The sequence below is a fragment of the Ostrinia furnacalis genome, unplaced genomic scaffold, assembly GCF_004193835.3.
Source record: "Ostrinia furnacalis isolate ACB-3 unplaced genomic scaffold, ASM419383v2 OfSCF2094, whole genome shotgun sequence".
NCBI classification, from domain to species: domain Eukaryota; kingdom Metazoa; phylum Arthropoda; class Insecta; order Lepidoptera; family Crambidae; genus Ostrinia; species Ostrinia furnacalis.
In genome coordinates this window covers 123,878-151,027 of record NW_021132333.1, presented here as the reverse complement: position 1 = coordinate 151,027, position 27,150 = coordinate 123,878, and the positions used below count along the sequence as shown (strand labels likewise).

At 38.1% G+C, this 27,150-nt stretch overlaps 1 protein-coding gene across 1 annotated transcript in view; it reads right to left on the bottom strand.

The window, feature by feature from the left end:
• The window catches only part of LOC114354619 (nephrin-like), a 78,077-nt gene that overhangs the window by 25,228 nt on the left and 25,699 nt on the right, over positions 1-27,150 (bottom strand). The window contains exons 3-4 of the mRNA XM_028307104.1: positions 22,067-22,234; positions 20,687-20,818 (exon numbers count right to left, since the gene is read on the bottom strand). Coding sequence (XP_028162905.1) covers positions 20,687-20,818; positions 22,067-22,234 — 300 coding nt within the window. The remainder of the gene's footprint in view (positions 1-20,686; positions 20,819-22,066; positions 22,235-27,150) is intronic.

Sequence of the window (27,150 nt, the reverse complement as noted above, 5' to 3'; positions counted from 1 at the left end):
AAACGTTAAAGATTTCCTGGCCTGGACTTGGTATTACATGGATCTCACAACTTTTTACCGTAGAACAACTGAGTTGCGAGACTTGGTTTTTTTGACAAGTATTGTTTTTGATGGGATCTCATTTCTTTTTGTATTTTGTAGACAGCAGTTATGTATCTAGAAAACTGGACCGAAATTGAAAAATTTTACTCGACTTGGCGGTTGCACTACCGTGCCCCCAAATATTTTAGTTTTTCCTTGATTCATACACCAAACACTACTTATATTCCAAATTTGAAGCTTCTAGGTCTGCTAGAAGTGCCTTAGAATTTTGATGATCGGTGAGTCAGTGAGTCAGTGAGTGACAAAATTAAGTAACTTTGACCCGTTATAATTCTTAAACTACTGGTTCAAATTGAATGAAATTTTAAATATACCGTGTCTTTACAATGCCTGCATAGCTAATGAAAATTCAGCCTTCTAGTTTTATCCACAACGAAGTTACAGGCGGTCGAAAATGGCCTGAATTGCTTCGAGAAAAGGATGGTACGGCCGTGCCGCTTTTTTGCTCGACTTGGTGGGGGCACTGCCGTGCCCCCAGATCTATCAACGCACAGTCCAAACCACTGGACGGATCGGGCTGAAATTTGGCATGCAGGTAGATGTTATGACGTAGGCATCGTTAAGAAAGGATTTTACGAAACTCCACTCCTAAGGGGGTAAAGGTAAAACGGGATCCACGCGTACGAAGTCGCGGGCGGCCGCTAGTATAGCATATTGCACTAATTATAAAAATGGAACCAATTCGTTTTTGAAATGCATTAATTTTCCACAAATCATAGTACAAGGGCCCCGCTACAAAATTCGTATAGCATACGCCATACACCCAGCCAGTAATTAAAATAATGACCGTCGCCACCCTAGTTCGGTTAATTGGGGACATGTCCTGTTTGTATGGGCATGCTTAATTATGAAGGTATAACCACTATGCTGAGTAAATGATGATATTAATTATTGGGAGTAAATAAGGCGTTAGGGTTGTTTGGAGGGTAGTGTTACAAGATTTTTATAGTGTTTTGAGAGAGGGTTTAGTTAATTTTGTTTAACCCTTTTCTTGGCATTGTGCATTTAGAGATACGTTGACCAAAACAAAAATATGGGGGAGAAACCAAAAACTATTTTTAAATGTTTTTTTAATATAACTTTAGACCAAATACTGCAGATTGTGTTACACAGTATAGAATCGCTACAGGCTGCACAGATTTAACAGTAATATTCAAAATGTCAGACCGTTGACAGGCGTCTACGCACTGGCTAATATNGGGTTAAAGATGATAGATATAAGAAAGGTAGTAAAGAGTTTAAAGTAAACCAGATTTTAAATCAATAGTTTAAGTGTTCTGTAAGTATAAAATACAAAAAATATTTTAGATAAGCTTTGGCTCTTTGTAGGTTTCTGAAAAAATGGTCTAAATAGAACTTATTTTTATGTATAAATCTTACAAAAGCAAAAAAAAGTCTTAGGCTTTCATATGTTTTAAATCATAATTTGAAAGACTACACTTCACCACTTTACCTACGGCGTAGACAAAGGTTTCAAACAAAAAATAAGTAATACTACGTAATATACGAAGAGCCTACTTCAAACACCCTACATTATCAAGATAAAATCTAGAAAAGGGACGGCTATTTTACGAGTGATAAAGTGTGCATACCAAAATCACACCCCAATGGACGGTCAAACTGCTGAAGACGTGTCCAATACAACACTAACGTTCGGAAATCACCGGATATATTCCCAATAAATACCGCTTACAATATCAGCTCACGTCACGTGATATTCAAGTCACGTACGATCGTATCAGCCCGGGTGGAGCGAGGCGTGCGGTGTGTGGCCCCTGGACTATATTGTTGACTAATAAATTAGTGTTTTTACACTTCGCTGTGACTGAGGACACATTTACACTATAGTTACTGTAAGTACTTTATGGGCAGGGCACATAGTACGCAGAACTGACGGGCAGCAAGGTTCTGGAGTGGAGGCCGCGTACCGAAAAAAGTAGCGTGTGACGTCCACCCACAAGGTGGACCGACGACCTCATAAAGGTAGCAGGAAGGCGCTGGACGCAGGCCGCTACCAACCTAGCAACATGGAAAGCATTGGGGGAGGCCTATGTTCAGCAGTGGACGTCCTATGGCTGTGATGATGATGATGATGATGATGACTTTACTTTGAACATGAAAGTAGCTCTGTTGAATTTAGGCAGATTATAGATTTTTGTTGTAGCTACAGATTGTTTTGCACCAAGAATTCTGAACCTATTTTTAATCCTATACTATCTATACTAATATTATAAATGCGAAAGTAACTTCTGTCTGTCTGTCTTGCTTTCACGCCTAAACCACTGAACCGATTTTGATGAAATTTGGCAAAGAGATAGTTTGAGTTCCGAAAAAGGACATAGGATAGCTGTTTTTATCCCAGTTTTTGAAACAGGAACGCGCGCAATAAAGTTTTTCTATGACAGACAAAATTCCACGCGGGCGAAGCCGCGGGCGGAAAGCTAGTATCACAATAAAGTAAAGATGAAAGTTTTTATATTTAGAGAACCCATCGTTTCTCATGTGAGGGATGAATATGAAAATTCTTGTTAAAGCTTTTGGTAAGAAATGTGATATTGATAAGGGGACTCGCTTCAAAGGCTGTGTGGGAGGACACAAGGGAAGGAAGCCAGGAGCAAAAGGTAGAACGTTGAGTTACGAATAAATAAAATAATAGTAGTTGTTAATACGAGGTATTCCTCGAAGCGCACCCATTTTGAGGCGCACCTAATAAACCGCACTTAAACTATTCCTTGAAGCGCACCTATGTTATGTCGCCCTGGTACTTTTTATTCAATTTCCCGCAAAAACGATTCGAATCTGTAATTCGAATTTCAAACACACGTGTGTGTTCACACGAATATCCAGGATCGGTAAAGCAGGATCTGAAACTGGATTGCCGTAGGAACAAGCCCTTACAATACAGTGTTATCTTACGGCCATATTCAGAAACGATGCTTACTTAAGTGAAGCAGCAAATCGAACGCACAGCGTTGAATAGAGCTCTGTGATTGGTTCGTATCACCCTGTGCGTCCACGCGCACTGTGAGACCTCATAGTAATGTTTGTGATTCATCATCATCATCATCAACATTTCAGCCATAGGACGTCCACTGCTGAACATAGGCCTCCCCCAATGCTTTCCATGTTGATCGATTGGTAGCGGCCTGCGTCCAGCGCTTCCCTGCTACCTTTATGATGTTTGTAAATACGGGCGTCTTTCTTCTTCTATTTACAATACCTATTGTATTTCGTTCCATTTATTTCGATATCGATACAACAAGTAGTTTCCAGTTTTGACCGCGTTTCAATACAAGCCTTCATGAATCAATGCCCTCAGTAAGTTCTCAATATAATAGTCAATAAATTAATACTCAATTCACTGAAGTAGAATCTATTATATTATTTGCTTCGCAAAATATGAATTTTGTTTTTATTATAGTAGAATATTGCCTGGCCAAAGAAATATTAATGTTTTTTCGATTCGACTTATTGTAAGTTACTTTTTGATTCGATGTTCAATATTACGATGTCTTTCATTGTGTAGTCGATATGAAAAATCAAATTGAATAATTTATTCAATATTAAATTGATTGAAGCTACCAATAGGTACAGTTAAGAGCAAAATGACGATTTGTAAGAACTATTTATTAGTCTAAACAAATAAAGAAATTTTGACTTTGACTTTGAGTCAGCGTCAAATAGTTCGTGATACCCAAAGTCGCTATAAAGTTGACTGCACAACCTTATTTCAATTGTAACAAAGACGTATTGCGATCTTTTTGGCTACTTTGGGTGTCATTAACTATAGATCGTTTCATCCACGAAGACGCGCCCCACCATTCTTCCGCTAATGTTTGAGTGTTATTGGTACACGCTATATCATCCATGAGTGCACACGCACACTACAATAATGACGCTGGGATTGCTCGGATCAAAGTCCTCGCACCCCGCGCTTTCCTCGACCAAAAATTGGTGGGGCGCGTCTTCGTGAACGAAACGATTTATATTTGACGCCGACTATACCAGTCGACAAAACTGTTGTCTTCATTGCATAATAAATAAACATACTATTTCAAGTCATCCAACATCTAAATGACAAACGCAATAGCTTTCACTTGCCGTCGCCATTTTGAAATAACAATCCGCAAAATGGAAGTGTATCACAATGATCCCGATCGGTTCCGTGTTGCTGTCTCTACCGAGCAATAATAACGCGATGCAGGCAAAACATGTATGCTGTTACAGGAAAAACTAAACAGCCACAATATATCGACAGGTTGCTTGTTCAAACCGGGCTCGAAGGACCAAAATGAAACAAGTCACTTTTTAAGTCGCTCATTTAGTTACATGATCTAGGATTAAATGAACTTGGCTGGGCAATTGTCACATGTAACTTTTCAAAACATAATTCTTTTCATAATGAGACATAAGTTTTTGACAACACAGGGTAGTCACTGTATTTTTTGTATGTTGTTATGTTTATGAAATCCTTGGGGGAGGCTTTTTCTCCAGCGGTGGAAATCATTGGATCGAACGAACGAACCATCCTAGACTGCATCTCACTTAACACCAGGTGCGATTGCGGTCAAATACCTGCCATGTCAAGCATAAAAAAAAAGGAACGTTGCGTTATTATTATTTCCGGCTTACACTTTTGTGTCTCAGCTCATGGCTGGTATCAGAGGAAAACACGGGCCTAAGCCAAGTGCAATCCCGATTCAATATTCGTACCTAATTTAAATCATTATGTTGCTGCGTTTGTGCTGGTGGTAGCTGTCTTAATGAGGGTTTTCGCGAATGAAAGATCCTCTAGATGGCGGGACGTGGATGTGGGGTCTGACTGCTGATTGGTGGATTTTGACATATCTGTCAATGTCATGTCAAAAATAACCAATCATGCAGCATTTGGAACTCACGTCTACGTATTGCCGTCTGGCGGATTTTTCATTCGCGAAAACCCTCATTGGCTAGGGGTTTCGTGAACTTGCAAAAATTTTCTGACTATTCTACAGGTGTTCAGGATAACTGCCTTTTGGAGTGATATATTATTATTATGTTAACCTCACACAAATCGAATGGGCTGTCTTTCTTCGTTTAGCTACAATCATAATAACGTTCGCATAAGCAAAACATCTCGGTAATGGCACGCTCGTGATGGATGCTTTTTGTCATCGCACTGACAGCACGTGCCGGTTCGAACCCCGTTGGGTACATCACATAAATTAAGGCAAGTAATGTATTGTTCGTGTGTTCCAGAATATAGCACTTAAGTAAGTAGTCTGTAAATGATTCATTTGGTTTGTTCTGAAATATTGAAATACCTATAATAGAATAACACCCGTATTCACAAACGATGCTTACATAAGTGAAGCAGCAAATCGAACGCACAGCGTTGAATAGAGCTCTATGATTAGTTCATTTGTCACCCTGTGCGTCCACGCACACTGTGAGACCTTATATGTTTGTTAATACGGGCGTACGTAAGGCTAGTTTCCAAGGCTATCCAGTGAAAAGGACCCCGCAAAACTGGACTAAAGAATTACCGTTTTTTGCGGGACACTACAAACGGGATGTTCGTGTGAACGTTGATATTAAAATACGTATCCAAGAACGACGAAGACGTTAAGAAACCCAATTTTACGCAAAAAAATAATCTGATATGAAGCCTTGAAAACCAGACAAAGGAATCAAACCCATACAGCCTACCACAAGTAGTAAAAAAACCGGACTTAGCACAGTCACAGCACTAGCTATAATCGAGAATCAACTCCTCTAGAGCCTAGAAAATCACACAAAAGAATCAAAAACCTACCGCGAACAGTAAATTCTCAAAAAAAAACCGAACTTGGCACATCTCTAGCTGTTACTGTACTAGATATACCTAATAATAGAGAATCAACTCCTGTAAAGCCTAGAAAATCACACAAAAGAATCAAAATCCTACCGCGAGCCGTAAATTCCCAAAAAAACCGAACTTGGCACAGCACTAGCTGTCACCGCACTAGCTATAATAGTGGAGCAATTAATTCCTCCGCCGTCCGCACTCTCATTACTTTAATGAGAAGTACGTGCTGGCCAGTCACCCTTACGTAAGGGGCAGTACACACAGTATAAAGTGCGAGTTCCCGCACGTTGGGCTTACGAAGTTGGTGGGAAGTATTTTCCCATTGTATGGATAATGTGGGAAGTTGCTGGTACAATTTTTTGATAGATTGTAGTTATTATGTAGGTATAAAGTAAAAATATGTAACATTATAATAATTGTATGGCATCAGAATTAAAACCAAGATACCTATACAGGGATGTGTGTATAGGGATTAGGTATATGCTAGTATTCTTCTTTATAGACATAAAAGTCACATAATTTATTTATTTTCCGCAAATAGGCTTTTTATAAGCGCATTTATTACATCATTGCTTTAGGACAATAAATGGACCAGTGCTGAAATCAGCGCAAGAAACTCATGCCCGTTTTCACCATCAATCTCTAATTTGTAAGTGACCCCTATGGTAACAAATAACAGAAATTTCGTTTACATAGGGGTCACTTAAAATTTTGGATAGATGGTGAAAACGGGCATCAGTCACCTTTGTCAGTCTCTTTTTCAAGGGTTTACAATAGTATCAAGTTATTAATATTGATGCTATGATGATCAATAGTGCCTAAGCCTATTCATTGGAAAGTTTTATACATTCCGGGCCATCAAAAAATTAAGACAATCTTTTAATGAAAAAATCGAGTGTATTGTCGACAAAAGGTAACCACCATTGGTTACCAAAAGCAATTGACAACCAATACGCTCATCTACACCCGACTTTACTCGTCATTTGGCGATTCCAAAGCTATCCGAAACACGATTTACAATCTACTGCATATTTATGAAGGCGTTTCAGGACACAAACTAAGCTCGGTTTTTTATATTTTACCGAATTGTAAGCAAACATGCTTTGAAATTATGGTTCTGCTTGTGAACTTCTATGGTTTAACGGAAAAGTTCGCTCGATGGACTGACGACTTATTTAAGGCAGTCATTGGGAATCGTTTCTATGCTCAGTGGATAAAAGACGATGATCTCATAATCATCATAATTTCAGCCACAGGACGTTCACTGCTGCGCAGTGGGCCACAGTTCCAGCTACCCGTTTTTTCTCTCGCTCTCATCAATGGTGATTCTTTGCGATAGAACGAGATGACATGACGAGAAATGGGTAGCCGATAGTATAGGTTGGTAGCGGCCTGCTCCAGCGCCTTTCTGCTATCTTTATAAGTTCATCTGGGAACCTTGTGGTTTATAAAGGTAGCAGGAAGACGCTGGCCGCAGGCTGCTACCAATCGATCAACATGGAAATCATTGGGGGAGGCCTATGTTCAGCAGTGGACGTCCTATGGCTGAAATGATGATGATATTTAAAAAACAGAATGCCAAAAAGGACACTAAAGTTTTGAGAAATTATTAAAATCACTTGTAAGTCATCAACTACAGAATTAAAAATTAAATTAACCTTCAAACTTGGGAGAAACTTTTGATAATTATTATTATTAGCTAAGACTTAAATTACTTAGTTGGAGTTCGTTAAATATGCTGAGGTAAGGATAGGATGACATTAAATTTATGAGACAGTATCTAGTCTTTAGATTTTATAAAATCTTTTTAAAGTTACGCGTCGTAATAAATTAGGTGGTTTCATAACTATTATTACTTCTTTTCGACTTCTTCTATTAATTAAAGTTTAAAATATCTAATACTTAATCACAACTATAATGTCAGTTGCTTCTGGGAAGAAGGCTGTTTTCTTTATTTTTTCAAAGGTTTTATTAAAATTATACAATTAATGTTTAATTCATAAATCTCGCCAATAAGCACTAGACAGGGAAACAAAAAAACACAAAATTTATAGCGGTATAGCTATTTCCCACGGTTTCGCCCGCGTGAAAATTTGTCTGTCACTGAAATATATTATCGCTTGCGTCCTTGCTTCAAAAACCGAGATAAAAACTATCCTATATCCTTTCTGGGGGATCAAACTATCTCTTTACCTAATTTCATCAAAATCGGTTCAGTGGTTTAGGCGCAAAAACCTCGCAAAAAGACAAATAGTTACTTTCGCATTTATAATATTGATTAGGATTATTACACTATGGATGTAGATACCTAAGCATTCTTTTTTTATCCACAACGAGGAAGCTCTTGGCCTGTATTTCACCTGATGGTAGGTGATGATCAGGCCGAAGGTGGAAGCGAGCCTCACCCGGAATCCTCAACCACTGAGGAACTGGCTATCTTACCTCTAACTACCGGAACACAACAAGGCTGTTAACATTGTTGTTATGGCGACAGACTTAGGTAAGATGGTGGTAGCTAGCCAGGCGGCCTTAGAACAAGCCCTACCACCAATCAAACCGAACATAAAAATCTGCTCCCGCTGGGAATCGAACCCGGGACCTCTGCGTCTGAAGCAGGTGGTCTTACCACTAGACCACAGAGGCGATTTAAAGAAATTCTATGAAATATGAACCAGGTTATCTCCACTTCACAGTATTACAGAATAAAATAATATTACCCAGTATCCTGCACCCAGCCTTACATAAGGAATGTTAATTCTCCCTTCGCAAAGTAAATTTCGTCGGCCCCGCGCGAAATGCCTCACTATTTTACATTTTTTAGCGGAAAATCTACGAGATGTGGTCGCAAATGACGTACGAGTTAGGGGTCTTTCCCAGGGCTATCCAGTTTTGCAGGGTTCCGCAAAACTGGACAGTCGTGTGAAGAAACATGTGTGTTTGAAATTCGAATTCCAAATTCGAACGGATTTTTTTTGCATGTATGAAACACGTGACTAAGTGTGATGACTTTTGATGACTTTGACCGGTGATGACTTATGGTTCGGAAACGTGGCCTCTCACTTTATGCCTTATACAGAGGCTCAAAGTTGCACAGAGTGCTATGGAGAGGGCTATGCTCGGTGTTTCTTTACGAGATCGAATCAGTAATGAGGAGATCCGTAAACGAACTAAAGTCGCTGACATAGCCCGACGGATTAGCAAGCTGAAGTGGCAGTTGGCAGGGCACATAGTACGCAGAACTGACGGCCGATGGGGCAGCAAGGTTCTGGAGTGGAGGCCGCGTACCGGAAAACACAGCGTGGGACGTCCACCCACAAGGTGGACCGACGACATCATAAAGGTAGCAGAAAAGCGCTGGACGCAAGCCGCTACCAACCGGGTAACATGGAAAGCATTAGGGGAGACCTATGTTCAGCAGTGGACGTCCTATGGCTGAGATGATGATGATAAAACACGTATACTAAATGGGGTTCTGCGAAAAAGCAGTTCCTGCAAAAAACGGGATGCCTCCGTGGGAATAAGCTCTTAATGTTACTCAAGGTAACACTGGAGCATCTTACGCCCGTATTGCTGCTTGCTTAAGTGAAGCAGAAAATTGAACGCACATCGTAGAATAGAGATCTGTGATTGGTTAGTGTGTCATCCTGTGCGTCCACGCGCACTGTGAGATCTCATAGTAATGTTTGTGAATACGGGCGTTAGTCTGACGTCGTCTGTGAGTTAGAACATACAATATTAACGGAGAGGTTTATTCCCCGTAGGTTAGGCTAATTTTTATTCCTGGAATACGTAGATTCCGGGAAAAGTGTATTTGTTTGAAAGAGAAGCTTTATAAAAGCTCCTATCACGGGAGTGTGTGTAAATATCATTATAAGGTATACATCTTGCAGGCTTCAACTTCTTTGAAAAACCTTATAATTAAAAAGGCAAGACTTATTTGCGCTAAATAAATGAACACGCGAATGAAATTGTAAGCAAAAATTACTTGTGTACCAAAATTTGTTAAATAAACAATTATAGTAAAGTAAAAAAAAGATAAATAAAAGGATCAAAACCATCCAAAGAAACGCTGAAGAATACACTTTTAGACAGCCTATAAAATCTGTCAAAGAAATACAGCCAACATCACGCACAGAACACACGCATTCGCATTAGAAATTCACACGCACAAAGTAATCAAAATATGTGCTCATTATCCACTGCGGTATCAGTACTCAACGTTCGAATAATCTTTAGTACTACGCCAGCAATGTAAACTGTTTACATTATGACGTCGCTGCTGTCATCATTGCCGTCGCGAGCAATGTGTTCTGTTTTTGGGCATATTGCTGCGACACCGGCCCCGCCCACTTGTCACATCTCCCTTTAGTGTCGGTGATCTGTGGTATTATACCATTCGTAAGAATCTATTTATGCGCACCTTTAAGGAAATGGGTATATAATATACCTACTCAAGTCAAGAAAAGAAGCGATGCTTATCTGACGTTATTAATGTCAAAATCTAAAAGGAAAGTCTTTAAATATTTTCTAGAACCCACCAGTCATGAGAGAGCCATCAAATAAAATTCACTCAAAGACAATCGTAAGCGAAGTGCGAAAATTACTTCCAAAGCGGAGTTTCATTTGTTAAAAGGCTCCGAAACTTTTTCTTTGGCGTCCAGTTTGTTCCTTTTAAATATATAAATGTGACGTCTCCTTCCCTCTTTCAGGGCGAATGGGGTTTTTGCTTCGTCACCTCGATTTCGTGGGGTATAAGGCAAAAGATATTGGCTGTTGAAAGTGCAGAATATTTTTCTCGAAGCGCTCTGTTAGACATGTAAAGGCTCCTAAACAGCAAAATTTGAGAGTTTGCTTCTAATTTTATTCGTCTTGAAAGAAGGTTTCATTGAAAGGTAGAATATTACACATTCCTTTCCAAGAAAAGGGATCATAGGGATAGAAAAAGACATCCCAGGGGATGTCTGGAAGAGACCGCTTGGACCTATTTGTCATAAAAATAACATTGGTAAAAACCACTTTGCCCAAGTACACGACTGAAGTTTTAAAGTTGCCTATGTTACAGTCAAAACTCATAATCGGTCAAAACCACTTTTGACTGCAAAAATCAGTCAAGAGTGGTTTTGACTAGAAAAATCAGTCAAAAGTGATATAAGTTATGACCGAATATGAGTTTTGACTGTAACACCTACATTTATTTGTTATATTTATTATTTTATCCCGTTTTAGTTGAATAAAGGCGTACGTAACTACGTACGTACCATCCAAAAAACTTGCGTAAACAATTTTCAATTTCAAATTCATTCTAAGTAATTCCCTTGTCAAGGTACTGAAATCCAGTTTACCCATTCTTTTGTCAATCTAGATGAAGTTAAAATTCATATCATCATTAATCTCTAATCTTTGAACTTAGGCCAAGCCCCAAGACATGATAAATGGTCCATAGATAACAAGTTTGTTCGTATGCCTAAGCTTTAAGGCATATGCCCGTGCGTTGCTAATTTTGTATTGAATAGGATGTTTTTGACACGTCAGGTACAGGGATTGGCTGACGGGATGGTGTATTGTGTGGGTTGTATGGGCCAAACTGCTTGCTGGAAAACAGCACGCATCATCATCATCTCCAGGGAATTTATTAGTATACTCTGCAGGAGCACGAAATTCGAACTCCTCGTATGTTCTTCTGATTAATTTCGTTGCGGGTCCAATGACAGTTTAACTTTCCCCCGGGACAATCTTGGCCTTCACTGGTTGGGTTGTATTGGCGGTCAAGCTGTAAATCCTGGCTACACAGGAGTTGTAGCGGTGGGAACGAGTGGTGGGATTAGTCCCGTGCACGACTCGAATTTATCAGAGACAAATGGAGGATTGTCTGGGTTTAAAATTGGTAGGCGGTAAGGTTCGTTCCACGTCCACCTGGCTAGCTACCACCAACTTACCTAAGTCTATAGTCAAAACAACAATGTTATCACCATTGTTGTTTCGGCAGTTGGAGGTAAGATAGACAGTTCTTATGTGGTTGAGGATTGCGTATGAAGCTCGCTTCTACTGTCAGCCTGATTATAATTTTCCATCGGCCAAGATGCAGGCCAAAAACTTCTCCATTGTCTATTACCATATTTTTTAGTAATTTGTATTGCACAAATTACTAATAGTCCTGTTAGCCCCTCGTACTAAGCTAAATATGCTTGTGTCACGAGTCGGCAAATCTGACCCCTTCACCGTTCGGCTATCGTGCCTTCAAAAACCATTATACAAGGAACCACTGCGCACTGGTTTAATCCAAGATTTTCACTTAAGAAAATGAAAATCTCGATTCTAACTCTGTAACTAGCTCAGTTATTTATGAGTCTAGAATTCAACTTAACGACACTTAAGCACTGACTTAAGGACTGGATAATAGATTAGCTTACCAATTGAGGCCCTAAAATACAGGCACGTCTATCGAACGCCTAAATCTGAGATTGTTTTTCGATACTGTAACAGATAGCCCCATAAACAACGTGAGATTCAATCTGAGGACTCAGGTTCTCAAAATACGTGCATGGGAACCCCAAGAGGGCTAAGAACATACATTTGAACACCTCTGCGGACTAGTGGTTAACCATTTGTTTCAGACCCAGAGGTCCGGGTTCTATTCCCAGTGGGGCGATATTTTTCTGTTCGGTTAGTGGAGGGCTTTTTTTAAGTCCGCCTAACTAGCTACCACCATCTTACGTAAGTCTGTCGCTATAATTATTGTGTCCCGGTAGTTAGAGGTAAGATAGCCAGTTCCTCTGTGGTTAGGATTTCGGGTGAAGTTCGCTTCCACTTTTGGCCTGAGTATCACTTTCCATCAAGTAAGGTGCAGGCCAAGGGCTTCCTCGTTGTGAATAAAGAAAAAATATCAAAACTAAAAGTTAGGTTTAAATTGGTGTAAGCTGTCGATTGTTATTTACAGTTAAGCACCGTGAAAGCTCCAAAGTTCAAGATTCTATATTATTTATGGTATCACCTGAATAATTATTTATATCAGACGTTTATAACGACAGACAAAGTCTGACAGACCACAAGATTCACCACACCATAGAAGAAGTTGAAATCTGTAATTATTACTTCGATTTTTACAGTGTATGCAGGTGAAATTCTTAATCTATAAAATATCAGCTAACTAGAATCTTTATGTGGTCTTTAAAAGTAGGTCAAAACGCATATACTTTGGCAAACCCTGGCCATGGCGGCATGAAGCGGCGAGTGAGCGAGACAGCCGCTAAGTTACATACTGCGGGACAGAGACAGCAACACTCGGTGCGTACTTAAGAGCGTTGTCACATTTTTCATGCAGAAATCGAGAATTTGGCAGATTTCGAAATGATTTTAGTCATATAATTTATTGTTATAGCTTCTTTTGACTTATATCATCATAATTATCATACGTTTTTACGGAATGTCTATTGACAAAATCTCGTTCAAATTGGATTTTTGCCTACGAAAACAGCGAATTTCGAAAGCCCGATTTCCAGGTAACTCGCGAAGGCACAACTTTGAACTAGTATTACAACAAATTTATTTCTAAGTAAGAAGATAGAATGTATTCATTAGAATAAGCATACCCTGAAGAAGAAAGTGTATTGAGAAAATTTTAATGTTTAATTCATAAAAATGCATTTTTATCATGTCTAAGATAGTCAAAATTCGAGAAAATTACTGCAAGAAAACAGGTCACATCTCATAATCTAAAAGTCATTTGGCAACATAAACTACTTTATACTTAAGAAGAAACATGGTACTATTACTGTGTGAAAAAGAAAAAAATATCTATCTTCAATCTTCAAGTGAAAAATTAATTTGAAAATACTATAAAATCGGGTGCATCAAATGGCATAAATCAGTGGTGCTTTGGCACTCGTAGACGCCGGGTCTATGTCAGTTGACTGCCCACTGACGTATATGCGTCATGCGTGATTTTTTCGTAAATTGTAGTATGATTGAGTACTTTTGATCCGCAAGTATTTTTAATTTATTTGTTTAGGTATTTCGGACTTGTAATTTCTTTCTTTTCAAACTTTTTATTATTTTACTTAAAGAATATGGGTAGAATAGACAAAAGATATTATTATGGTATCTGTTTGGTCAGGAAAAAATAAATGACTAATAAAAATTTTAACAGGGTATCAAAACATTAGTCTAAGCTATTGTGTTTCTACCAACATAAAATATACTCTTCCTTACTAATAAAAGTTGAATAGCGTCTGTATGGTCATACAACGCTTCGTCATGTTTTTCCGAAAGCTCAATTACTGACGACTGAATGAAAGAAATTGGTGCGTAATTATTCATCTGATATTAAACGTTTAGTAATAAAGGGGTAGGTCAGGTAAATGGCAAATCCACCAGCGGTCACTCGATGACACTGTGTACCTAATGGGATAACTGTTTAAAAACACGATTAGATAAATTTTGCTCTATGGATAAAAATCTTAAAGTTACCTTTGATTTTTTAGCATTATACGACCGTGGTTTATAATAATAAATTCTATAAAATCACAATGACATCAGTATTTACCTCTTTGATTTCCTGACTTGTTTAGATTTACAAAAACTAAATATTTATTATTAACTTTTAGATAATAATGCGAATGGCGCTTACGATGTTTAGTTACGAGCTCTTTGATGGACACAGATATTAAAGATAACGTTTAAAAAATGGCACGCTCGTTTTCATACATTTCATTCTATTTATTTAACCTATCCATATTTATGTGCGGAAACGTCACAAAATCAGAATAAATTTTAATTTTTCCATCCCGCATCATAAAAACTAAAAAGTCAAAAGTAAAATTTAAATAGTAAATATTTTTTATAAACAAGCTTTTGATGCTGTAAAAAGAATAAAATAAAACATAAATTCTTCTACACCCATCAACTTATTACTTTAATCAATTTAAAGATTAAAAACTTGTCGCGGGATTTACTAGTGTAAAAAATACATACCTAACGTAACTTGATTTTGCTAAAAGTCTGATCTGAGAAAAAATCAAATAGGTAAATTATACATTATTTCTTTATTATTATGTATGATGTACTGTCTTAGGTACGATAAACTACGGATTAAGATCGTTTAGTCGGCGCAGCGTTGAAATTGTACAGATAAATGCAGTTTGCGCACTCACTACGCGACGTCAAGCAATAAAAACCTAAAATTCGAACGCCAACTTTTTGCTACAACGCTCTTAAGCGAGGTTTAATCCCGAGGTTTATCGGGTTAGGAAAAATATGGGCCCGAGTCGACTTTCGCGACAATGGTTCTGTATATGAATATGGAAATCGGATGGGAATAATTTTGAACGCTTTGTGTTGGTTAACCGATTGCAGGAAGTGGGGTTATGGTTTTGAGATTGTTCCTACTGATATGGACACTTTAAATGAGTAGTTGGAGGATTTTATATAGGGTGGAATTTTGTAATGCCACCTAGAGGGAAAGTACTCTTAATACTTTAGTAGAAAATTTTACTCAAAGAAAACATTTCTTTATTTTTTAAAAGATTGAAGAAAAGAAGAAGTAGGTTTGAGAAAAGAAAGATTGAAAAGAAGTAGAAGAAGAAAAGAAAGAAGTTAATATGCTGAAAGAAAATAATCAAGTTTCGTGATAAATTATAAAAAGTTGAGTTTTAAATTACTCACACTGACATCTTTTCAAGCTTAAATCAAACCGATTTAGATGAAATATGGCATAGATTAAGATAGTGACCTAGTTAAAAGCATAGGATAGATTTTATCCCCGGATTTTGAAAGAGGAAGGAAGAGATGGTTAAAGGCTTATGTGGGAAGGTTCTTTTATCACGGTACAGAACCCTAAAGCAGGCGCCAAGTCGAGTGCGTTTCCGGTCCCCTGAATATTATAATTCTGCAGTCGTTTATACGCTAGACAGTTGTGGCGAACAAAGAATCACCATCCAGTTGCGTTTCAGTTGCATTTCAGTGGCGTTTCAAAACAAATAAAGCTTTGAAATCCAATGGATGGTTTTCTTTTAATTAGCAGATGTTATTGAGCTGGGCATGTGGGAGAAACGCTGCGGACTTTGTAAAATAAATAGCGATCTTTTTTTAAACATAGTCTGTTCGTCTTTTGTTTTAACCGGAAAGCTTGATAAAAGATAACAATGGCTACATTTCTGTCATGCCTAGAGGTTTATTAATACTTGGATATCTATAGGTACTAATATTATAAATGCTGAAGTAACTCTGTCTGTCTTTCACGCCTAAACCACTGAAGCGATTTTGATGAAATTTGGCATAGAGATAGTTTGAGTCCCGGGAAAGGACATAGGATAGTTTTTATCCCGGTTTTTGAAACAAAGTTGTTGGTGACAGACAAAATTCCACGCGAGCGAAGCCGCGGGCGGAAATCTAGTTAACTTATAAAGTGAATTTATTGAATTAATGATAGAGGTACAATTTTTAGGTGAAGATTGGAGCTGGTAGTCGAAAGTTCATCAGACTACGAGTATAGGTGAACCAGACAACATCAGTAAGAATAATTAAATTAATATTACTTTCATTCCTGCCTTCATTAATGACATTCTAAATTACACATACAAACACAAACAGCGTTGTCGCACTATAGTGCGTTTATAAAAGTCATTCCAACCACTACTAAGGCGAATAAATGATTATTATTATTATTATTATTACACATTAATGTCATTATACCGATAGTGTCACATTATAACAACGCAAATATACAGGGTGTAATTTTTAACAGATTTTAGTTGCTTCGATTCCCGGGTGTGGCAAGCTTTTTGGAAATCTTTGAATGCAGTTCTATTTCTTTTCAGAAATAAAGGAATGTTCTCTTTGAGAAAAAAAATCTATCTACAATATTAAGAGTCTTACCCTCCAGGTGGCATTACAAAATTCCACCCTGTAGATCTTTTAAACCGTCCTCATACCTATCTAATATTAAGTACCTACTTAAAGTAATTAAATAAACACTAATTACAAAAACTTCACAATACACGTAAATTTGTGTTAAAATTCACAAAGCATTCGCTATTAAAAGCAAGTGAAGTTTAGTTAAAACTAGTGCTCAAAACAAAACATTTTCATAAAAGCCTTTTATATTCCAACCCGACTGGCTGGCGTCATGTTGGCAGTTGACTTCCGTTTCCGCAAATATGATAATTTTCGCGATGTTGGTAGCATAAGTGTTTATTTTAAAGCTTTATGTAAGCGTCAAAAGCTCTATACAGAGCGTACTTTTAATGTATTTCGAAATTAGGTAATTGCTTCCTCAAGCTAATTAAAATAAATTAATGTTTTTCTTTAATTACTCAGTAGATGATGATGGCTAAGAATAATATTAGTTAAATGTTATTTATAAATAGCTTTTGCCCACGGCTTTGGTTCTCTCTAACTACGGCTTTGGTTCGAAGTCACAGAAAGACTTCAAAAAACTGGTGAAAACTACCCTACGTTTTTCGCTAGATCCCATCTATTTCTACCAAATTTCATAAAAATCGGTTCAATGGTTTAAGCGTGAAAAAAAATTAACAGACACGCAGAGTTACTTTTGAATTTTAATTTAATTATATTATTATGCTGAAGAGTTTGTTTGTTTGAACGTGCTAAACTCAAGAAGTACTAGTTCGAATTGAAAAAAAAAACAATTGTGTTGGATAGCCCATTTATTGAGGAAGGCTTTAGTCTGTATATCTTTTCGCTACGACCAACAGGAGCAGAGCATCAATTAAAAATGTTGCGAAAGCGGAAAAAAATCCAACTATTTTCATACGTACGAAGTCACGTGCACAGCTAGTTTATAATATTTGTTCAGAAGATTGTCTAAGCATTTGACTAGTCCCAGAAGCAGTAGCGCATTTCGCGTGTACATTTTTAAAATAAATCCGTAAGTTTTCCAATCACGTACTTTTCAACCCTTCAAATGCAGGGCGAACCAACCGGCGGCGCTTGAGATTAAGGGTCGCACGTACAGACGTCGCTATATAAACTATTCATCGTATTTTAACGTTGGAATCACGCGATCTTTATCGGATATACGTAAAAATGGGAATTTACTCTTCAATACCGCTTTAGTCACTGTTTACATTACTGTAGGTATTTTTGTTTAGCCCTACACCCTACAGGATCATGAGAACTTTTAACAACTTTAGTTAGAGAGACACGTTGCCAAATAATGAAATTAAATATTGGATGCAAAGTGGACTTCTTAGCTTAACATAATTTAAGAAAAAAGAAGATTAGCAATTTGTAAATACTAATTGTTAATCGACTCGTTAACCCCTCGTGGTTGTACTTACCTGCCAGTGAGTTTACTACAAATAATAGTCACGTGACAGCGGGGTTCGAACCTGCGTGTCTCGGACCGACACCATTCGGATATTATCGCTTCTTATCTCTGTGTATTTTGGTACCTTAATTACCGCCCCATTTTTAATGAAACCCTACTCTACGTGGGACCCTTAATACTCGAGCACAGTGGTACAATAGGCCATTTACAACTATTTACCTTCATATTGCGTTTGAGTGTTAATGCGAAAAATATGAGGGTATTATAGGAATAGGTGGCCATTGTAGGAACAGTAAAATGGACGTAAATAACTTTCCTTTCACTGCTGTATTACCTTTAGGTACTTGTAGTAACAAATCATGACGACTGTATTGATAATAAATAGTTGGAATGCAACTGAAACATTTTAGGAAATATTTTTTAATATCAAACTGGCTGTGCCCGCGACTTCGAACGCGTGAAAATAGTTTTAATAATATTTCCCGTTTTTGCAACATTTTTCTTTATCCGCCCCTACTGTAGGAGGTTATTAAAGAATAAGTCTAAGCCTAGTCTTTCCTCGATAAATGGGCAATCCAACCAACACAAAAAGAAGTAAGACAATATTAATTACTAGCGGCCGCCCGCGGCTTCGTACTCGTGGATGCCGTTTTACCCCGTTAGGGAAGGAGTTTCGTAAAATCCTTTCTTGGCGGATGCCTACGTCATAACATCTACCTGCATGCCAAATTTCAGCCCGATCCGTCCAGTGGTTTGGGCTGTGCGTTGATAGTTGCAAAACTCACTAACACCTACTCTAAAACACGTAGCACCAGACTTTAAAAAGCCTTTGATTCACAAAAAGAAATACAACTAAAAACGGCAAAAAGCCAGCAACTTTGCTCACGTTTATTTTCCCCAAAAATTACCTTCCCACCCCGAATGGAATTACTTACAAATGCACCAGCATAATGAAAACATTCTAAAAATACACCTTGATATAACCTACGTCCTACCCCACCTTATTAGGCAAGATATATACCCCAAGCATTACATACTGACTTCATTTAGTCTTATGTCTACATCATAGGGGATGTAGGGTGCCCGTGATGACTGTAAGGATACAGGACGTGAGTGAATGAGTGAGTGAACGAGATAAGAATCATTGGGGTAGACGAAAATGAAAGATGGGTCAAGAAAATGATGGCCAGTTTTTTTTTATCTAAATAATAATAATAATATTAAAACCTGAGGATTAGTGGGTTATTGAGAATGTAATTAGATAGGTAAATAGTGTTTAATTGGTGAAACACAGTGGTCTGAAAAGTACCCACTTTAAATTATCACTAAGAAACAAATACAGCACTTACTACTTAAGTAAATATCAAGAGTAAATTATCACTAAAAAAATATAGCACTAACTACTGAATTAAATATCAAGAGGCTGACAAAGGTGACAGTCTTACCACTTCTTCTCAGCACATAAATGATGTCTGAAAAGAACCCACACACCACAAAAGAATTTGAATTTTAAAACGGATATTTTCAACAATATCGCCATATTCCCCATAAAGATCGCTTCCACCTTCGGCCTGATCATCATTTTCCATGCAGGCCAAGAGCTTCCCTGTTGCGGATAAAAAAAAGTCCTGTCCAGTCCCACGTTACATATAACCCATGGCCACCCTACCTTAGCAGCACTTTCCTTTCCTGTCACGTCTGCCAAGATCATCGTAGATGCCCAGACTTGACTTGATTTTAACTTTGACGAGGTGGGAATGGGGGGAAGAGGGGAGTAATAGTGCGCACGATAGTGCCTTATGGTCCCAATCATTCTGCGATGTTTAGCGTTTAGTTCAGGCTTGTTGTTGTTGATGATATTACGCAGTAATTAGAGTTTAATGTTGATTAAAGCTGACACGGGCTGAAACTTTGGATACTGTTTTAGGATTAACCAACTTTCTGTCCATGGTTACGTGTATTTTGGTATGTGACTTTTGTGATCGTTAACAGTTTATTTTTCCAAAAGGGAATATAATATTTTAGTTCAGTCTTGGCAAACGAAGTCTGAAACCAATGTAGACTTAAAGCCGGGTCTCCAGCATGTGTTTTGGCCTACAATCAACAAAAACAAATCAACATTCAACAAAATTGCTTACAAAAAATGATTTTGTTGATTGTGTAGGGTAAAACAAGCGCTGGAGACCCGGTCTAAGATACACATGTGGACAACTCGCCCGTGGATCAGTTTTTCACAGGGCGAGCTGTTATCTAACTCAAGAGAAGAAAACGCACGGAAGAAGAAGAATATAGTCGTTAGTCTGCTTGTGACCACGTCAAGCCGTGAGTACATAATGTAACTCATTAATAAACGTCGCGTTAAGACCCGTGTCTTTCTATTTTAATATACGTTCAGTATTCATGAACGGGTAATACCGACTCACAAAGACATGAGAAAAGGCACAGAAGAAGAATATACGTTAAGTACTCACATAGCACGTTGATTGTGTGCGTTGCCACGACATTCTCCGTAAGCTGTGCGTTGATCCCATGGCAGACTACCACGATGGAGCGCCGGTTCGGTTCCACCACCACCGTTATGTTGGAGGTCGTGATCCAGCCACCTGGGGAAGGTTATCATTTGGTTAATTCAGATCTAACTTCACTTGGTATGATCATTCTGGTAATATGGGGAACATAGGCGTATTGGTTAGGGAGGCAAAACGTCGTACTCACGTATCTAAATGCTTATAAAGAGCAGGACAACATTAAAAGTAACTACACTCGCGAGCAAAAGTATGGAATCACTTACATGAAGTTGTTTCCACGCGATGTTGTGTACTAACGAATTTGTTAGTAACAAAAAAGTGCCACCATTTTAAAGATTAAACTTTTGACTTTAAATTGATATCAAATTCATTTAAATCACACCAGTATTTAAAAAGATATCGCGGCTGATGTGAAGAAGTAAGGAAAAAGACATGTATCAACTGTTTGATACGTCGCGAGTTGCGGCCTTTACCCCCTATAAAAGCACGTGTTTTCGGATTTTTGCTTTCACACGTTGATCCATACACATCTCCGCTTCTTTTGACACTTTAATTGGGATTCTACACCTTCAGAAGCAGCAAAAATCTTTGCACTATTGCAAGAAGGGCTCAGCCAGCGGGCTGTCGCACGTCAGCTCCTCATAAGCCAGTCCTGGGTTTCGAAAGTTTTAAGACGCTTTCGGGAGACTGGTGGCTTTATCCCGAGACCAAGTTCTGAACAGCGCCGGTGCACATCGCAGAGGGATGATCGTTTTTTCACGTCGACCTCTCTATGAAATCGTCATTTGACTGGTATCGACGTGCAGCAAGAGCTCAGAAATGTTCGTAGGATAGCTGTTACCGAGTGGACAGTTCGTCTAAGATATAAGCAATAGAATTTGACTCCAAAAAGGCCTGTCACAGGCTCGAAACTGACGGCAGGTCACCGATGGTGTGATTTAAATGAATTTGATATCAATTTAAAGTTAAAAGTTTAATCTTTAAAATGATGCTACTTTTTTTTGTAACTAACAAATTCGTTTGTGCATAAGATTACGTGAAAACAACTTCATGTTAGTGATTCCATACTTTTGCTCGCGAGTGTATAAAACCATTGTGAGTAAAAGTTACATTCGACATAATTATGGTAATATATTATTGTAATATAATCCACCAGTAAAATTATAGATTAAAAAAGTAGCTTTTTAATGTTCTTAAATATTTTCGGAATACGCAAATGAGGTATCCAAAAGTGGTGGGGATATCGCTTCAGTTGCTCCTCAGCAGTCGGCCAGAACGGACGTGCACAAAACTCAAAGTGGCGACGAGTGAACATTGGCTTACCTTCGGGCGATATGACGGTTCTGTTGCTGGCTTCCTTGTGGTGTTTCCCGAGCACCAGCCATTTGATGTCAGCTGCTGGGTTGGAGGGAGCGGTGCTACAGCTGAGAGGGACCGGGTCTCCTACTCTTGCTTCAGAGGGTCCAGATATGGTGACGTGAGATGGAGCAACTGTGGAAAAGAAAATTGTATATTAGAATATTACTGACTATTGTATTAGCTGATCTTATAATGTGGGCAAGCCCACCACTAGATGGATCGACGATCTGGTGAAGGTCGCGGGAGGTGCCGGCGGCGCAGGACTGGTCTTTGTGGAAATACTTGGGGGAGGCCTTTGTCCAGCAGTGGACGTCATTTGGTTGAAACGAATGAATTAACGAATGAAGTTTTGCCCATTAATATTATTAATCAAGTAGTTTCTAATTTTGTCTGTTTTAAAATCAGTCAAAGAATATTATTAATTAGAGAAAATCTTTAAAAGTCACCATACTTTACTCATTAATAATAATATTAAAAAAATATGGCAAGTTAGAAGCTAAAATTTCAACTACAAAAAAGCATAATTGACTTTAGAAACTTCTAAACAAAGCTCATCAAGTTTGTTGAAGTATAGCTTTTTTATTTTAAAGGCTTCTCAATTCCAATCATTAGAGCGTTAAAAAGCTTAGTTAAGCTTTTGTGTGGAACTTGAAACTGAAGTTCAGACAAGTATTCGAATAGTTTGCTTAACAACTGGAGTTGCTTTAAGTATTTACCCGAAACCGGACAGTGTTTCAGCAATAATTCATGATACTAAAAGCTTTAGTTTAATATCTGAAGTTAGTACTTTAATAAACTTATTATGCCTATTATATCTACTAGCTTTTACCCGTGGCTTCACCCGCGTGAAATTCAGTTTGTCACAGATCGCCATAAATTATAGCCTATAAGCCTATATGTTATTCTGGGTTATAAACAATAATACTGTAAAGATTACTACATATAATAAATACTTATTATGCCTACGTATCCATTAGGAATAGAAAAGCCGTGTGGTGACGGCAGAGTAGAATACATTTGTCACCAACCCCTACTCTTCCCGCGGGTGTCGTAAGAGGCGACTTAGGGACTACACATCAAACAGAGAATGGGCAGCAGCGCTCTCTGAAAAACATCAATCTTTTAAACTGCGATCTCCAACCCGCCTGCCTAGCGTGGAGATTATGGCAAAACCCTCCACTATAGTGGAGGAGGCTCATAGTCCAGCAGTGGACTGTAAAGGGCTGTTGATGATGATGATGATCCATTAGGAATACCGTTTTCTGAATTTAAAACGAAAGGCTTCCACTGTTGGATAAATTAAGTCCTTTAGCAATGATAATTTATCCTTTATAAACGTACAACAAAAACATTAATTTTGTCCCCACCGAGATCGAATCTGTGCGTCATGTGAAAAAACCAGGCCAGCCAGGCTAGGATGCATGGTCATGATAAAATCTTATCGACGATTTTAGACGATAAATGTATGGGCTTATCGTGTAAAATCGATTAAATACCTCGATAAAAGTTTAACGTGACGCGCATTCTAGGAATTACCCACCTACATCAAATTATAAAATATCGATAACAAAATTCTTCTACAAGACATTATTAAGATCTATATAAATTAATTTAATATCAATAATATCCCTTGTCAATGCCAGAAACTTTTTGAGAATCTCTTTGAGAGCATTAAATGCTACTAACAAAATAAAAATCCTCTTTAAGATTTCAATAGCACTATCAAACAAAAAATTGATGCACTGGAAATTGTATGACAGCCCCATTGCGCCTGACTGAACATTTATTAATAATACTGTATTGGACATGTTCAATAACATCAAAATCCATGTCCAAATAATAGACAATTTTGAGATATCAAAATGGTTCGAGCAAGTCTTTCGTTATTTGATATAACGTTAAATCTTTAGAAATATCTCCATTATCATTCTAGAGGCGAACTCGCATTAGATGTAGCAAGAAGTTAAAGGCAAAAGTATAGAAGCAATCCAAATTGTCTACATTTTGAGTAGAACCAGGCCTGTTCATCTCCGCGAGTTTACATCGAAAACAAAACAAGCACGATGGCCCCCTACAGGATTACTATTCGACAAGGCCTCACATACGAGCGAGCATTGACTCACGCACGCGTATTCTTGTGTATGATGGAAAAAAAATGAAGAAAATGGTGTACTTATAAAAAAATGAAGAAATTAAATCTGTTTATATTATTATTGACTGGAATAAGGAAAGGTAGTTTTTGTGCCTTTTCCTTTTACTCTGCGTATAACGATACATTGCGTCATTATTGTCAATTTTGGGTAATTCGACTTAATACTTATTTACTTCGTACCGATGATTGCTATAATTTAAACTTGATAAGGATATTCTTTATACGTTATTATACCTAACCCTTGGATAATTGGGGTGTCTTTTTACTATTATTTATTGTGTGGGTTGAAGTGACGTCACAACTCTGTTGTCAGATATTTTTTATTTACATATTTTATTTTATTTATTTAGGTATACCAACAACATTACAGGACACCAGAGTATGACATGACCTGCAAAAAACGGGATGACTTCGTAAGAAAGCCTTATGGTTCGACCAAACTACGCTATCAGCCTGCGTGCGCGATTCTAAATCTTTTGATGGCGACTCGAATACGCAAACGATTCGAACTCGAAAGTTTTTCGTGGTAGCCGTACTGAAGTTATAGGACTTCGATACATTCCATGTCGAAGACACCATGATTGCACCAACCACATGTAATCCAACAATAATCACGACGTAATGCATTTACAATTACATATCAGTGTCCTGGCTAATCAGTCCCAGACGGACTGTAATCCAATCTGGAGGACAGATGAACAAACAGATTCTGTAGCGCTGGGCTGCTCGCAAACGAGCGACAAATCGCATTATCAGATCAATGAGGTCTTTAAAATTAGACGTTTTGCAAGAACGGAAATATCCCGTTTTGATTATTTGGCTGTTCGTTCGTTCGTTCCAGCTGAAAGACGTCCACTGCTGGACAAAGGCCTCCCCAGAGGTTTTTTCCACAATCATTTCCACTCTAATAAGTTTTTTTCACTCATGCCTGTATCTAAATATAACTCAACTGACTGACTGACTGACATAGTGATCTATCAACGCACAGCCCAAACCACTGGATGGATCGGGCTGAAATTTGGCATGCATGTAGATGTTATGACGTAGGCATCCGCTAAGAAAGAATTTTACGAAACTCTACCCCTATGGAGGTAAAACGGGATCCACGCGTACGAAGTCGCGGGCGGCTGCTAGTTAACGTACTAAAACTTTTACATTACTCACTGATATTGAGCTTGAATGACATTAGAGGAGTATCTTATACTCTTCAAGTGAAATCCACTTACTGATAGATGAATAAACTTATTCTATGTAATACAAGTCTGGTTACATCTGCGCGACAAATCGCATAATATGTGTTTTGCTAGACTAACGCCCGTATTCACAAACATTACTATGAGGTCTCACAGTGCGCGTGGACGCACAGGGTGACACGCGAACCAATCCAAAGCCACGATTATACACGATAGCCGAACTGTGAAGGGGTCGGACTGGCCGACTCGTGATCCCGGGAACGCGGGTTCGGTCCCCGCCGCCGCTCGACTATTGTGGTGAGCTCACTCGTGACACAAGCATATTTAGCTTAGTACGAGGGGCTAACGGGAGTATTAGTAATTTGTGTAATAACAAATTACTAATAATCTTTAAAAAAAAAAACACAAAGCTCTATTCACCGTGCGTTCGATTTGCTGCTTCACTTAAGCAAGCATCGTTTGTGAATACGGACGGGAGACTTTGATGTTTGTGTTAATCAGAAAGTAACTATTTTGAATTTTACTCGAAGATCGTGAAAGAGGCCCTTAGCCTTTCGTTTTCACAAAATGTCTTTTAAGATGATGATGACTATGACGGATTTTGACAATAAAATGATAATCTAAATATAACTCAAAAGTGACTGACTGACTGACTGACTGACATAGTGATCTATCAACGCTCAGCCCAAACCACTGGACGGACCGGGCTGAAATTTGGCATGCAGGTAGATGTTATGACGTAGGCATCCGATAAGAAAGGATTTTACGAAACTCCACCCCTAAGGGGGTAAAAGGGATCCACGCGTACGAAGTCGCGGGCGGCCGCTAGTTAAACATAAAATGAATGAGTTCACAATCCACAAACCAATTACGCAAAGAAAAGGCCAAGAATGATCTGTCCTTGGAGTCCAAAACAAATTAATTAACTAATTACATTACTTCAAAGTACTGATCCTTATTCACTGAAGCGAATTCGGATGTTCTCTGTATTTATCGAGGGGTATAATATACCTTTTAAGCAATTACTGGTGTTTTAACTAATCTTTCGTTTATATTTGTGTAGTCTAATTGCTAAAGAAAGCATAACATACTTGAATGTATTTCTCAGTAAGGGGTAAGATTAAATCGCTGCCCAGTCGACCGTGTGTGGAGCGCCTTATCGAGCAAATATTTAGAGCTGGCTGTAATTTAGTTAGAAAGGTTGTCTGAAGGTTGACTACCCTCAAAACTTAATATTGTTTTAAGATGAAACACACTTTTGTGTGTTTAGGTAAACACAATCGGATATGTTCATTCTGTTACGGATGCTGTTTGCATATGGTATTGGTATTGGTTTGTTCAAATATACGTATTGGAAAGGATATTTTGTTTGGTTGCAAACTGAATGGGTTTCTTGTCTCTCTGTCTAAAGTATGATATTGGAAAGAGATGCATTGTCTTTGAGGTTTTACGACTCACGGTGAAAAAATGTTTACTTATATTTATTTATAGGAAAAATGGCCTGTACGTTTGTTCCTATTTTGTTATGTTGCTACTGTTGAACGGATTTTGATGAAGTTGATTAGATTTCGGGAGTTCAATTAAAAGATAATAGCAGACGTATACGAGTATAAGTTTAAAAGAACCTTCTAAATCTAATGAAGAATTAGATTTTTTAAGGTAGACTAGTTTTGAAAATTTTTATTTTTGATTTTGTCCAAGTT